General features: G+C 41.8%; 1 protein-coding gene across 4 annotated transcripts in view; it reads right to left on the bottom strand.

The window, feature by feature from the left end:
- The window catches only part of strbp (spermatid perinuclear RNA binding protein), a 186,460-nt gene that overhangs the window by 12,183 nt on the left and 160,320 nt on the right, over positions 1-13,957 (bottom strand). For all 4 annotated transcript variants that reach the window (XM_083657532.1, XM_083657533.1, XM_083657534.1 and 1 more), the window contains 6 exons: positions 11,524-11,607; positions 9,053-9,261; positions 5,166-5,318; positions 3,531-3,665; positions 893-1,033; positions 152-278 (listed from right to left, as the gene is read on the bottom strand). In XM_083657532.1, the coding sequence (XP_083513658.1) occupies positions 152-278; positions 893-1,033; positions 3,531-3,665; positions 5,166-5,318; positions 9,053-9,261; positions 11,524-11,607 (849 nt within the window). The remainder of the gene's footprint in view (positions 1-151; positions 279-892; positions 1,034-3,530; positions 3,666-5,165; positions 5,319-9,052; positions 9,262-11,523; positions 11,608-13,957) is intronic.

The following is a 13,957-nucleotide window of genomic DNA, read 5'->3' as shown; positions in this document are numbered from 1 at the left end:
CTGCTGGAGCCTGGTCCTGATCTCATGTCAGGTAGAAGGTTCAGCACCACATCCTTACTACAGCAGGAGAGTCACTGCTCGGGCCATTTTGCTTTACACGTCATGGGTAGACACACACACACACACACACACACACACACACACAGACTACCTGGTGTGACATAAGGTGCGGCTGCGCTGACGAAGGCTCCTCTGGCGAGAGCCGCTCTTCCTCTTCCTCGAGCCACCTGAGCTGCTACTGCTGAGGCTGCTGCTGCCGCCGCCAGAGCGCTTTTGGTCTGAACACACACACGCACACACACGCACACACACACACACACACACACACACACACACACACACACACACACACACACACACACACACACACACACACACACATGTCTTTAGACTGTTGGAGGAAACCAGAGCACCTGGAGGAAACCCACGCAAACACGGGGAGAACATGCAAACTTCACATAGCAACCATTCCCAACCTGTGTTAGTGGTGATCTGATTAACTGTTGAGCTCACAATCTGATTAAAGACTTGATCAATAATCAATCAAGAGTGAAGAAAGAAGTAGGGCGAGCACATCAGCTCAGCATATTTTCTGCTCTAAATCAATCAAAAGTGTCATTGATTAGTGATTGGATACATGGTGAACAATGCTGACACATGGTCCCGGTCCTTTACAGAAGTTAACCCTGATTACAAAAGATGTCAAGTGGAACAATTTGAATTCAATCACTTTTCTAAGATGGACTGACATTTTGGCACTCGAGGAAGACTGAAGCATTGACTCAGATCTCAGCATACAGACAGGTAGACTATACAGTATGTGTGTGTGTGTGTGTGTGTGTGTGTGTGTGTGTGTGTGTGTGTGTGTGTGTGTGTGTGTGTGTGTCCCTACCGGAGGCAGTATCTTCTTCTTCTTGTTTGCAGCTGCGTTGGGACCAGAGAAGAGTTTCTCCAGAGCTGCCAGGGCAGCGCTGGCCTTTGCTACCTTTTTATTGGGGCCTGCCCCACGGAACTTCTGCCCATCTACCTCCACCTGAGAGAACACACACACACACACACACACACACACACACACACACACACACACACACACACACACACACACACACACACACACACACACACACACACACACGAGAGGTTAGATTCGTCTTGTGGTCAGATTTGTTTTTATTCATTTATCTTAAAACATAATTGTGGTAATATTCGGTGTGATAATCAGAATGTTATACGTATTATAACATTGTAAGCTTAAATCTTAAATATCTGTTTTACACTGTATTCACATCAAGCCCTTGTAGTGAACTCTGAAGATATCTAGACGTTATTTGAATGGACAATGCTTTTACCTCTTATCCAGGTCGTCATTCTAAATGAGAATTGTTTCACAGTTGACTAACCAGGTTAAATAAAGATGTAATAAAATAAAATTTAAATTAAATGAAATATGGAAGCCATACTAAACATTTTCCCCATTTTGTTTCTACATTCTGTGTAACAATCTCTCCTGTCTCTTAGTCCGTAGCAGAGTATGTGTTTTATATGACAGCTGTGTAAAAAGTGATTTCTGTCTGTCTCGTAGTAGAGTATATATGTGTTTTATATGACAGCTGTGTAAAAAGTGATCTCTCTGTGTCTCTTGACGTGTTGATCATTCAACAGTAAATGAGTCTTGGAGCCTTGGAGGCCGGGTGAACAGGACAGCTTATTTAGCGCCGCCCTGCTGTCAGCCAGGCCTGCTAATCAATCAGCCGAGCAACGGAGCGGCAAGGCATGACGGGAAACTACACATCACATCCCACGGAGGAGAACAGACCTGCTCAAGGAACCAAGTCCACTGATTCACTCTACCGCTGATTGGCTAGTGTATCAGTGTGTGTGTGTGTGTGTGTGTGTGTGTCCTAGCCTCTGTGTAACCTCGCGTCACCAGGCTCTTCCCAAGGAGAAGAGCCTGGTTTCCATTATCCTAGAATTAAACGTCTCGGCCTGTTTCCGTCCTAGACCGGAAACCGGATAAAAAAACAAAAAACAAAAGATGGACGTACCAAACAAAGTTTTTGAATAAGTGGTAAATGGTCAAATGGTAAAATGGACTGCATTTATATAAAGCGCTTTACAATGTGCCTACATTCACCCATTCACACACCGAAGGCGGTCAGCTGCCACGCAGGGTGCTGGCTGGCACAGCCATCGGGAGCAATTTGGGGTTCAGTGTCTTGCCCAAGGACACTTCGACATGCGGACTGGAGGAGCCGGGGATCGAACCACCGACCTTCTGATTAGTGGACGACGCGCTCTATCTCCTGAGCCACAGCTGCCTAAGTCCTTGTAGAAATTTGCGGATTCACATGATCACATCTTTTAAGTCAATACAGAAGCTTTGCATACGAAAAGTAATCGTTTGTTTTTTTTGTTTCTGGTAGACTGTTTCTGTCTCCTTGGTTTGTGCCTCCAGGTCCAGAAGCAGTGGAGACGGCTCCAGACTAGCCTCTGTGAGTGTCTCCTCCTCGGTGAATCTGGGTACAGTGCGGGTCCATGTGCTTGTGAAAGTTGTGCATGCATTTCTATCTTGCATCTAGCATGCATTTGTCATTAGGGCTGCAACTAACAATGATTTTAATTGGCGATTAATCTGACGATTCGTTTCTTGATGTCAGAGAATGGTGAAAAATATCGATCTTCTTTATGATCCCTCACGTTGCTTGTGACCCTTGGTGACTCTATAGATTTCCGTCCTCCCACTGTCTCTCTCCTGTGTGAGATGTTTCAGTCTTCCCAGGGTCTTCTCCCATCACTTCTTTTATGGTGTCACTACATGTTGCTTTTGGTCTAGATCAGTGTTTCTCAAACAGTGGTCCAAGTTATTGACCAAACTATTTCAGTGATTGCTGTCAGAATATAGAGCCAGTTAACACTTATTTGAACACAAACTGAATGCTACTTTATGGCAACAGATAGCCTATTTGACTTTGGCAACATTGTGTATTTATTGAACTTGAAAAAACTTTCTTTGAACTTTGAATAGGCTATATTTGAACTGAAAAGGAAAAATAAATGTAAAACAAAAAAAGGTCAATGGTCAACGAACTAAAATAAATTATATATATATAATATCTTGTTTTCATAATTGTGGGAAGCCAAAAATGTGATTAATTTTACAGCCTTAATGCTATTTGTCATTTAATTAGCCTGTAATTTGTAATTTTTGGGGATGTTTGGGGAGTTAGGTGGACCACCTAACTCCCTGAGTTTGTCTTTATTGGTTAAGTGGTCCTTGGTCTGAAAAAGTTTGAGAAACACTGGTCTAGATCTACCTCCACTTAGTTCAGTCTTTACCTGCATAATATCTTTCTCCATCCTACCACCTGATCTCATGATAGAAGAAGAAGAACTAGCTAAATGATTAATCGATTAATAGTTGCAGCTAGATTTGTCATGGCCCCACACATCTTGTACGTGTGTGTATGTGTTACATTTATGTTGAATCTGTGTGTGTGTGTGTGTGTGTGTGTGTGTGTGTGTGCTCTGACCTCCATAACGAAGCGTTTGTCGTGGCTGCCTCCGCTCTCCGAGATGAGCTCGTATTTGAGGCCTCGTCTCTTCTCGTTCAGCTCCATGACCGGGTTCTTCCCGCTGGCTGTCAGTATGGGTCCCTGAGTTCTCACCTGCAGGATTGAAGGAGGGAGTTTAACATGGTTTTATTTGAAGCTATTCTTCTTCCTCTGTGAGACAGCAGCAGTGGAGAGTGACTGATTGTGAAATATGGGTGAGAGAAAAGGGCACAGAACAGCCTGATGTGGAGATTCTGCTACGCTGCCTCGAGCGCACCGATGTAAACAAGCCATGAGAGTAGAACCAAGATGAATGAAGCCTCCAGGCAGGGTGTCCGTTTCTCGCTGATCAGAAAAATGAGGCGAGATGAAGGTTTCTAAATGAGCCTCTACAATTTATAATATCTTGCATTTTAGACATTAGCTGACATCCTTATATCAAAGGGAGTAAGTGGGTTCTGCAATGTTGGTCACGTTTTTCTTCTTCTTCTTCTGGCTTTCCGGCAGACTGGATGCCTTGCAGCCAGTGTTGGGGGTAACTCATTACAAAAGTAACATATTACATGTAATATATTACTTTTAGCAGTAACTCAGTAATATAACTTATTACTTATAGGATTTAAGTAATATTATACCAGTTACTTTGTCAAGTAACTGAAGTTACAAATTGAGTTACATTTGATTAAATCAAAGCACATATTTAAAAAAGATACAATCATTTCCTAACCAAACTGTGTGTTTTTATACAAATAACCACTATAGATGACAATAACAAAGGAAAATAATAACATTTAGAATTTTGGATTGTTTACACTGACTTCAAGGCGGTTGAAATTATTTTTCGGGATGGGTCCGGGGCGGCGATGTCATTCTGCTGCTGCTTTTGTTTTGGTAAAAGTAATGCAAAAGTAGTGTAATAAGTAACGAGTTACTTAACACAGAAAGTAATATTGTAAAGTAACTTATTACTTTCAAATGAAAGTAACTAATATGTAGTATATTACATTTTGAAAGTAACTTGCCCAACACTGCTTGCAGCACACTGCTGCCTCTCACAGTTAGGGAATATTCCTCCTGAGTTTGTCCAAACTCATCCCTCATTATTTCATCTATCTCTGCTTCAGATACATTCACCTCATCCAGTCACCTCTTAACAGCTTCAGATACATTCACCTCATCCAGTCACCTCTTAACAGCTTCAGATACATTCACCTCATCCAGTCACCTCTTAACAGCATCAAGTCCACTCCCACTCCTCTTCATCCTCCCACTCCTCTTCATCCTCCCACTCAAAAACCCTTTGTCACGGCCTGTTGTGATCTACTGCTTCAACGTTTCAACTGGAATAATGACTTTTCATTTTTGTGTGAACTGTCCTTTTAAGGCAACGACGCTTTAACTGTGTTTTAGATCTTATGCACATGTCCCTGAACCACGTTATTATATTACAATCTTTTTTTACAATTTATGTAACCTATAATACAATTTTCCTACACTTTTAACAAGCATAAAGTGTGTGGGTGCATCTGTGTGTGCGCGCGTGTGTGTGTGTGTGTGTGTGTGTGTGTGTGTGTGTGTGTGTGTGTGCGTGTGTGTGTGTTTCTGCGTCCCCACCTCCAGTGTGTTGGAACTGTCCGTGGAGTGTGTTGGGTTATTGCTGGCATGTGTGGACGTGTCGCTCTTTCCCTCGCCATCTGACTTCTCGTCTGAACTCATGGGGTCCAGGTCTGAGTCAAAACCTGTTGGGTAGCCCATCGCCTGGAGCACCTGCAGGACGACCACAAACAAGCAAGCAATCAAACAAACAATGTGTGGAAGGGGGGTTGGAGGAAGGGAGAGAAGGAAACAAGGAAAACAAAAATTAGGATTTGCAATACACCATAATATTACTACAGCTGTTAATAGCAATGAAGTCAGTTGTCCCAATTATGAAACCAACTAATTTGTTTTACACTTTGTACCGTACAATGCCCCTATTTCTGAAATGAAAAGACACATACATTACAATACACTGTCCCACAGTCACATGTTGTTTTTAAATGTCTATAACCTCAACAGCACATACTGTAGAGCAGGGGAGCGCCTCAGTACTGTGCAGGCAGGCAGGAGAGAATGCAAGAAAAGCAAGTTTTCTGACCCAAATAGGTGATTGTGTTACAGCTGTTGAACCAGACACTACAGGGACAGAGCGAGAGACATCAAAAGGTGAGCGTGGGAGAGAGAGAGAGAGAGAGAGAGAGAGAGAGAGGAGAGAGAGAGAGAGAGAGGGAGAGAGAGAGAGAGAGCAAGAGAGAGAGTGAGAGAGAGAGAGAGAAAGAGAGAGAGTGAGAGAGAGAGAGAGAGAGAGAGGGAGAGAGAGAGAGAGAGCAAGAGAGTGAGAGAGAGAGAGACAGAGAGAGAGAGAGAGAGAGAGAGAGATAGAGAGGAGAGAGAGAGAGAGGGAGGAGAGAGAGAGAGAGGGAGGAGAGAGAGAGAGAGAGAGAGAGAGAGAGAGAGAGAAAGAGCCTTGTATGGGCATGGAGCAGATAGCAGATGATCCTGCTCTGTCCTCTGGAGAGCCTCTTTGTTCACAACCACTTTGGGATTACAAGGATTTGCCCACCTCCATTCCTCCTCACACACTGACACATGTGAGTGTGTGTGTGTGTGAGTGTGTGTGTGTGTGTGTGAGTGTGTGTGTGTGAGTGTGAGTGTGCGCGCACACACACACACTCACACACACACACTCACTGACAGATGTGCGTGTGTGTGAGTGTGTGCGCAGTCTGCGCACACTCACATGTGTCAGTGTGTGTGAGGTTTGTCCACAGCTCGAGCTTAGACACAACTGCAGGTAGCCACAAAAGCATAAATCAGACAGGATCAAATGCAAAATGGTCGGTAACACATTCAGATGTCAGTTATACTTATACAGACATTATGTATCTATAGGACGAATCAGCGTGCCACCCAGAAATGCGTAACGCCGCGGCAGTTAAAGGAGAATTTCATTTTTTTTTAAACCTGCAGCCCTCTCCTCACATTAATTATGATCTGACGACTCACCCAGTGATCTCCGCAGCGTTTTTGTCTGTCCTAGGCGTTGTTTTGAGATCAATACTCTCCAAGCCAGTCCTAGAATGGAGCTCCGTGGGGGCCAAGTGGCAGCGTGCTTTTCCTCCATCTAAATAGACATTTCTATTCCAGTTTTCGACGCATATCGTCATAAACTGTTCCCTAAGGAACGATCAGACTGCAATTCTCCCCCGGGCTCTTTTCACTGGTGGTTACAGGCATCCCATTTTCGCCTGTCGGGTCAGTGAGACACAACTCTCGTCAGGAAAGTCTCACTGACCCGACAGGCGGAAATGGCATGCCTGGCATGCCTGAGATGCCTGTAACAACTACCGCTCAGCGCTCTTTACCGCTGTAAAGAGCCCGGGGGACAATAGCAGTCTGCTGGTTCTTTAGGGATCTGAAAACGGGAATAAAACTGTCTATTTAGATGGAGGAAAAGCACGCTGCCACTTGGCCCCCACGGAGCTCCATTCTAGGAGTGGCTTGGACTCAAAACAACGCCTAGGATGGACAAAAACGCTGCGGAGATCACTGGGTGAGTCATCAGATCATAATTAATGTGAGGAGAGGGCTGCAGGTTAAAAAAAAAACGAAATTCTCCTTTAACTAGTATGAGTTGTGCCAAACAAACGTTAATATCTCAAAAAGTATACATCACATCGCTTATATTTTGACATTCTGAGTGAGAGCAGAAGTAGCTCAAGAGTTTGATGTATAATATATGCATGTCGTGTTAAAGTTGTGTGAACTGTTGCAGTTTTTAAATTGTAAACACGGTCAGCCGGCTAGAGTCAGACGCTCAAACTCAGGCTCCATAGGGTTCCATTGCTGTTGCCACCCAGTGACGCGGTTTGTTTACCAAAATGCTGCTCGGCTGATCCCTCGTATACATACTAGGCTAGGTCCGATTTGAGATAATATCAAATATGGCGACATTTCTTAAATATCATGATCGAAAATTTACGTTTTTTGTTTTTACAGTTTTGCACAGTCTGCCCTGCTGCCAACTCTTATTTCACTGCATTACATCATTGGTTTGGTTAAGAGTGATGTTGCTGCAAAGAGGGAGAGAGAGAGGGGGAGTGTAAGAGGGAGAGAGAGAGGGTGAGTGTAAGAGAGAGGGAGAGAGGGTGAGTGTAAGAGAGAGAGAGAGAGGGGGAGTGAGAAAGGGAGGGAGAGAGGGTGAGTGTAAGAGAGAGGGAGAGAGGGTGAGTGTAAGAGGGAGAGAGAGAGGGGGAGTGTAAGAGGGAGAGAGAGATGGTGAGTGTAAGAGGGAGAGAGAGAGGGGGAGTGAGAAAGGGAGGGAGAGAGGGGGAGTGTTTGTGTGTGTAAGGAGTTAGTCAATTTGTCAGCCAGCGTGTGTCTGTTCTTATTACCTCTGCCAAGGAGGATCTGTTTTCTGTCTGTCTGTGAACAGGATTACGTAAAAAACTACTGGACCCATCTTCAAGAAACTTGGAGGAAGGGTGTAGCAGACAATTTTGCTTTTCACCCTGTATTAAAAGTCAAAATGCTGTAGAAAAATATTTAATCTAACATATAACCTATTCAACATAGCATTTAATTAAAAACAAAAAGAAAAACATCTGTTCTATCTGCATTTAGATGGTATAGTTGCATCTGAATTGCTCCACCCCCTTTCCAACTCAAGTGGTATATTCCAAACAGGCAACCTCGACCTGACCTCCCAGGCTCTGAACTGTGCTAAAAATAGATTGCACAGTCAGACACGGGGAGAGATGCTTGAGACTTGAGTGACAGCAGTCAGCAGACATAGTTTTCAACATGAAACGCAAACTAATAATAGTGACAAGTAATAAGTGACATATTTATGGGGTAAAAAGGGGGGGGCAGCAGAGGTATGTTCTCTGAAGACCTGTGTAACTGTGAAAGGCTAAACGTTGTGTTAGCTTGCTAACTGACATCTTTTTCTTTTTGTGGAGTAAGTTAGGCTAGATGACAGACTGTTACCGTCTTCGCTGTCTAGGGGCAGAGTTTTCACAAATCCATAGGTGCATAGCTCTCTCTCTCTCTCTTGCTAAATGAGTTACACATTCAAAACAAAAACAAAACAAAAACATTGTACACATTGTATGTTGATGTTGAGATGCACAAAAATAAAATACATGTATCTGTATATTTAATTCTTGGAATATTCTACAATTATTGCTATCAAAAATCAAGGTTATATGTCTTTCTGTATTCTCATCTTTAATTGAATTGGTCCTATAATCTAGCATCACAAATCATCATCACAGTATACCAAATGTAAACAGTATACAGTGTTTCCCATACATTAATTACCACAAATAGATTTAGACCACCACAAATAAAAAACAAAAAACAGGTGATAATATTGTATATCATGGTATTTAAATGAGGATATGGCCCACGCCCACAGACAGACCCACAGTCAGTTTCTTGCCAACGCTCTGCCCTCTTACCTTGACGGCCACATGGAGCTTGGCAGTCTTCTTGGAGGACCCAGATGCTTCGTAGATGGTTCCATCCAGGTCCACAGACATGGTGAAGACCGGCGCGTGAACCGGGCCCGACTGGGACAGCAGGCGGTACTGCAGCCCCGGCCGGATCTGGTTCAACCGCATCAGGGCGTTCATTGGTTGGTTGGAGTCTATGGCTTTACTGTCCAGGACTGGTGCAAGAAGAATGAAGGAGAGATGATTAGAGGAGAAGGTGGAGCAGAGTGGAGATGATAGAAGACAGGAGAGTCTCCAATGGCTGCACCAATTCAAACATAATATGAGAGCAGGTGAAATTCGGGGATGATGGTCTTTAACAAATCATATTGGCTTAAGCCAGAGCAATTTAGAGAGAGAGTGGCATCAGCGGAGGACCAAAATGCATGACTCATTAGCCAATGAACAGCCAGGAAGGGGTCTCGCGTAGGGCTGCACGATTTATCGTATTTTCATCGTCATCGCGATATGAAAATGCGCGATGAACACATCGCAAAAGTCACGTGTTATCGCAAAAAAAAAACAAAAAAAAAATTACAGTGCACATGAACACAACATGCAAGATACCGGCTGAATAAGTGTCCAAATGTTCATGTCATTCTGGCCATTACTCCACTTCTGTTATAACATTTCAGTCTGGAATATGGAATATCTTTCAATAATCGTTATGACTAAAAGGCTAAAAGTAATCTCATGTGTAAGAAATGACTGTTCTACAATGAAGTAAAAATGTTTTATAATTAACTTGTTGGTTTTGGATTTTTTTAGCTTCAAGAGTGCATTTTTGTTCGTATGACCCTCAACACAGGCTTTGAGAATCCCGTGCCACTTACTGATACGTATGCTTAAATTAACACACTCGTATTGCAAAATGAATTTACTGTAATACTTCAGAAGTTGAATTTGAAGTTCAGCATTAATACATTTGTCATTTTTTGTCTTAGATTTACCTTTGTGTGTTATTGCAATATAAAACTACATAATTGAGAATCGATTCTAGATTCTGGAATCGAGAATCGTTGGAATCGAGAATCGATTCTGGAATCGGATCGTGACCCCAGGAATCGGAATCGGATCGGATCGTGGCTTAGCCGGATCGGAGCACCCCTACCCATTAATAATTTTGTTTATACATTTTTTTATTTATCGCAGGTCATATCGTCATCGCAATATTGAACAGTGTTATCGCACATCGCAGCTTTTCCTCATATCGTGCAGCCCTAGTCTCGCGCTACTTTTGAATGATAAAATAAAGCTGATAATGTACAATTTGATAAAAAAAAAAAAAAAAAAAAAAAACTTTCAAAGTACAACACAAACTGTCTATTTTGCTGCAACTCGACAGTGCTGCTTAATCCAGGACCTTACTTCCTGGAACTCTTGAGAGTAAAAAAACTGGTCCATTGGAGTGAATGGAGATGTCGCGACTCTTCTGGCTATTCATCCTTTGGGCCTATTTCTTTTTAAAGTGCCCCTTTAGTTTCCATCTGTTTGCCAACAGCTCCACCTGCCTCTGTGTCTCATCTGCTTCCTCTACAAGATGGCAGGAAGCCCTGGAGATGTCTGGATGGCTTACTAACACATTAGCAATCAATACTATTGATTAGCCTCTGAGGGATGGAAGGAAGGTGGGAGGGAGAGAGGGAGGAGGAGGAGAAGAAGACAAAGAGAAAAATGCTCATCTGAAGATAACACAATATGAGTAACTTAACCCCTGAGTTAATCCCTACAGCTTTGTTTCAGCGGCTTAAAGAAAGAAAGAAAAACATTTGAAATGAAATAATTTAATTCCAACATAAATTCACTATAAATAAAGCCTTTATTCCTATGCCTACTCTCTTAGCACTCCACCTTTTCCTTTCTTTCCTTTCTTTCAGAGCCTGATATCAGACTGAATTGTCAACTCGTTAGACTCATCTTCTAGTCTGAGCTCGCCTCCTGTTTAAGTGATGTCCATGAGGGGAATCCCCCAGGCAGGGGAATTCCCTTTTCCCTACCCAATCATTAGAGAGCAACGTATCAGCCTGAATCTAACGTTGGTTAATCCAGTGGGGAGACCGCAAAAAAAAAAATCCTCTTTGCATAAATGCCTTCAAAGCAGACTGCTGTTCAGATTTCAAAGTAATTGGTATTTTAATCCATTTAAAAAAGCCTTGATAGCAGCGTCTAGCTCGCCATTGTATCACTCCTTGGCGCACTTGACAACTGCTTGACAACGGCATTAGTTCTGCCCCTTCTGCTGTTTGATTGGCTAAACATCAGTCCCCCTCGGCGCTGATTGGCTAATTGTTCAACTGTAGAAATTGCTGTTGCATATCACGATGCCGTACCAGAAGCAGCCAAAACTCAACTCAGTGGAGTGGGTAGATTGGAAGGTCTGGACTCCCCCCCCTGTCATTTCCCCAGTGCTCTTCCTTCCTTCTCGTTCCTTCTCCTACCTTTCCTCAGGTTCCTCTTCATCTTCTTGATCAGGTCTTTGTCGTCCATCGCTCCGTCCTCATACGGCCTCTTCAGACCTGAGCCTAGAGAGAGAGAGAGATCATGATCAATCAATAGCTAGAACAGATGCAGACTTGCAAATGAAAGTGGAAACCTTTGTACAACGCAATGCACCTTCTCAAACCACAATACCAGAAAAACACAAGTAACGAATAAGTAAATAGAATGGCTGTGTGTTCACACTACAACTATAAGTATGAAGCATCCAATACGACAACTATAACAATATTCTTGAATTCCATCTCACAGCATATTGTTAAAATGTATACAGTAGTTATCTTGATAGTTATTATAGTTCTAAGTGTGAAAGAGCCTCAAGCAGACAGACAGACAGTAAGACAAAACAGACCGGGAGAACCACAGACAGGCAGACCGACAAAACCAGGAAGACATACAGACAGACAGACAGGTAGACCAAAGACCAACATTCAGACAGACTGAGAGACCAGGAGAAAGAGGGACAGAGATGAAGACAGATGATGAAAGGTACATACATACAGACTGTACATACATACATACAGACTGTACATACATACATACAGACTGTACATACATACATACAGACTGTACATACATACATACAGACTGTACATACATACATACAGACTGTACATACATACATACAGACTGTACATACATACATACAGACTGTACATACATACATACAGACTGTACATACATACATACATACAGACTGTACATACATACATACATACATACAGACTGTACGTACATACATACATACAGACTGTACATACATACATACAGACTGTACATACATACATACAGACTGTACATACATACATACATACAGACTGTACATACATACATACAGACTGTACATACATACATACAGACTGTACGTACATACATACAGACTGTACGTACATACATACATACAGACTGTACGTACATACATACATACAGACTGTACATACATACATACAGACTGTACATACATACATACAGACAGACTGTACATACATACATACATACAGACTGTACATACATACATACATACAGACTGTACATACATACATACAGACTGTACATACATACATACATACAGACTGTACATACATACATACAGACTGTACATACATACATACAGACTCTACATACATACATACAGACTGTACATACATACATACAGACTGTACATACATACATACAGACTGTACGTACATACATACATACAGACTGTACATACATACATACAGACTGTACATACATACATACAGACTGTACGTACATACATACATACAGACTGTACATACATACATACAGACTGTACATACATACATACAGACTGTACATACATACATACAGACTGTACATACATACATACATACTGTACATACATACATACATACATACATACTGTACATACATACATACATACATACAGACTGTACATACATACATACAGACTGTACATACATACATACAGACTGTACATACATACATACAGACTGTACGTACATACATACAGACTGTACATACATACATACAGACTGTACATACATACATACAGACTGTACGTACATACATACAGACTGTACATACATACATACAGACTGTACATACATACATACAGACTGTACATACATACATACAGACTGTACATACATACATACAGACTGTACATACATACATACAGACTGTACATACATACATACAGACTGTACGTACATACATACAGACTGTACATACATACATACAGACTGTACATACATACATACATACAGACTGTACGTACATACATACATACAGACTGTACGTACATACATACAGACAGACTGTACGTACATACATACAGACTGTACATACATACATACAGACTGTACATACATACATACAGACTGTACATACATACATACAGACTGTACATACATACATACATACAGACTGTACGTACATACATACATACAGACTGTACATACATACATACAGACTGTACATACATACATACAGACTGTACGTACATACATACATACAGACTGTACGTACATACATACATACAGACTGTACATACATACAGACAGACTGTACGTACATACATACATACAGACTGTACATACATACATACAGACTGTACATACATACATACAGACTGTACGTACATACATACAGACTGTACATACATACATACAGACTGTACATACATACATACAGACTGTACATACATACATACAGACTGTACATACATACAGACTGTACATACATACATACAGACTGTACATACATACATACAGACTGTACATACATACATACAGACTGTACATACATACATACAGACTATACATACATACATACAGACTGTACATACATACATACAGACTGTACATACATACATACATACAGACTGTACAT

Source organism: Poromitra crassiceps (genome assembly GCF_964638095.1).
Source record: "Poromitra crassiceps genome assembly, chromosome: 21".
In the NCBI taxonomy this organism is placed as follows: Eukaryota; Metazoa; Chordata; class Actinopteri; order Beryciformes; family Melamphaidae; genus Poromitra; species Poromitra crassiceps.
This window is presented reverse-complemented; position numbering and strand designations above follow the sequence as displayed.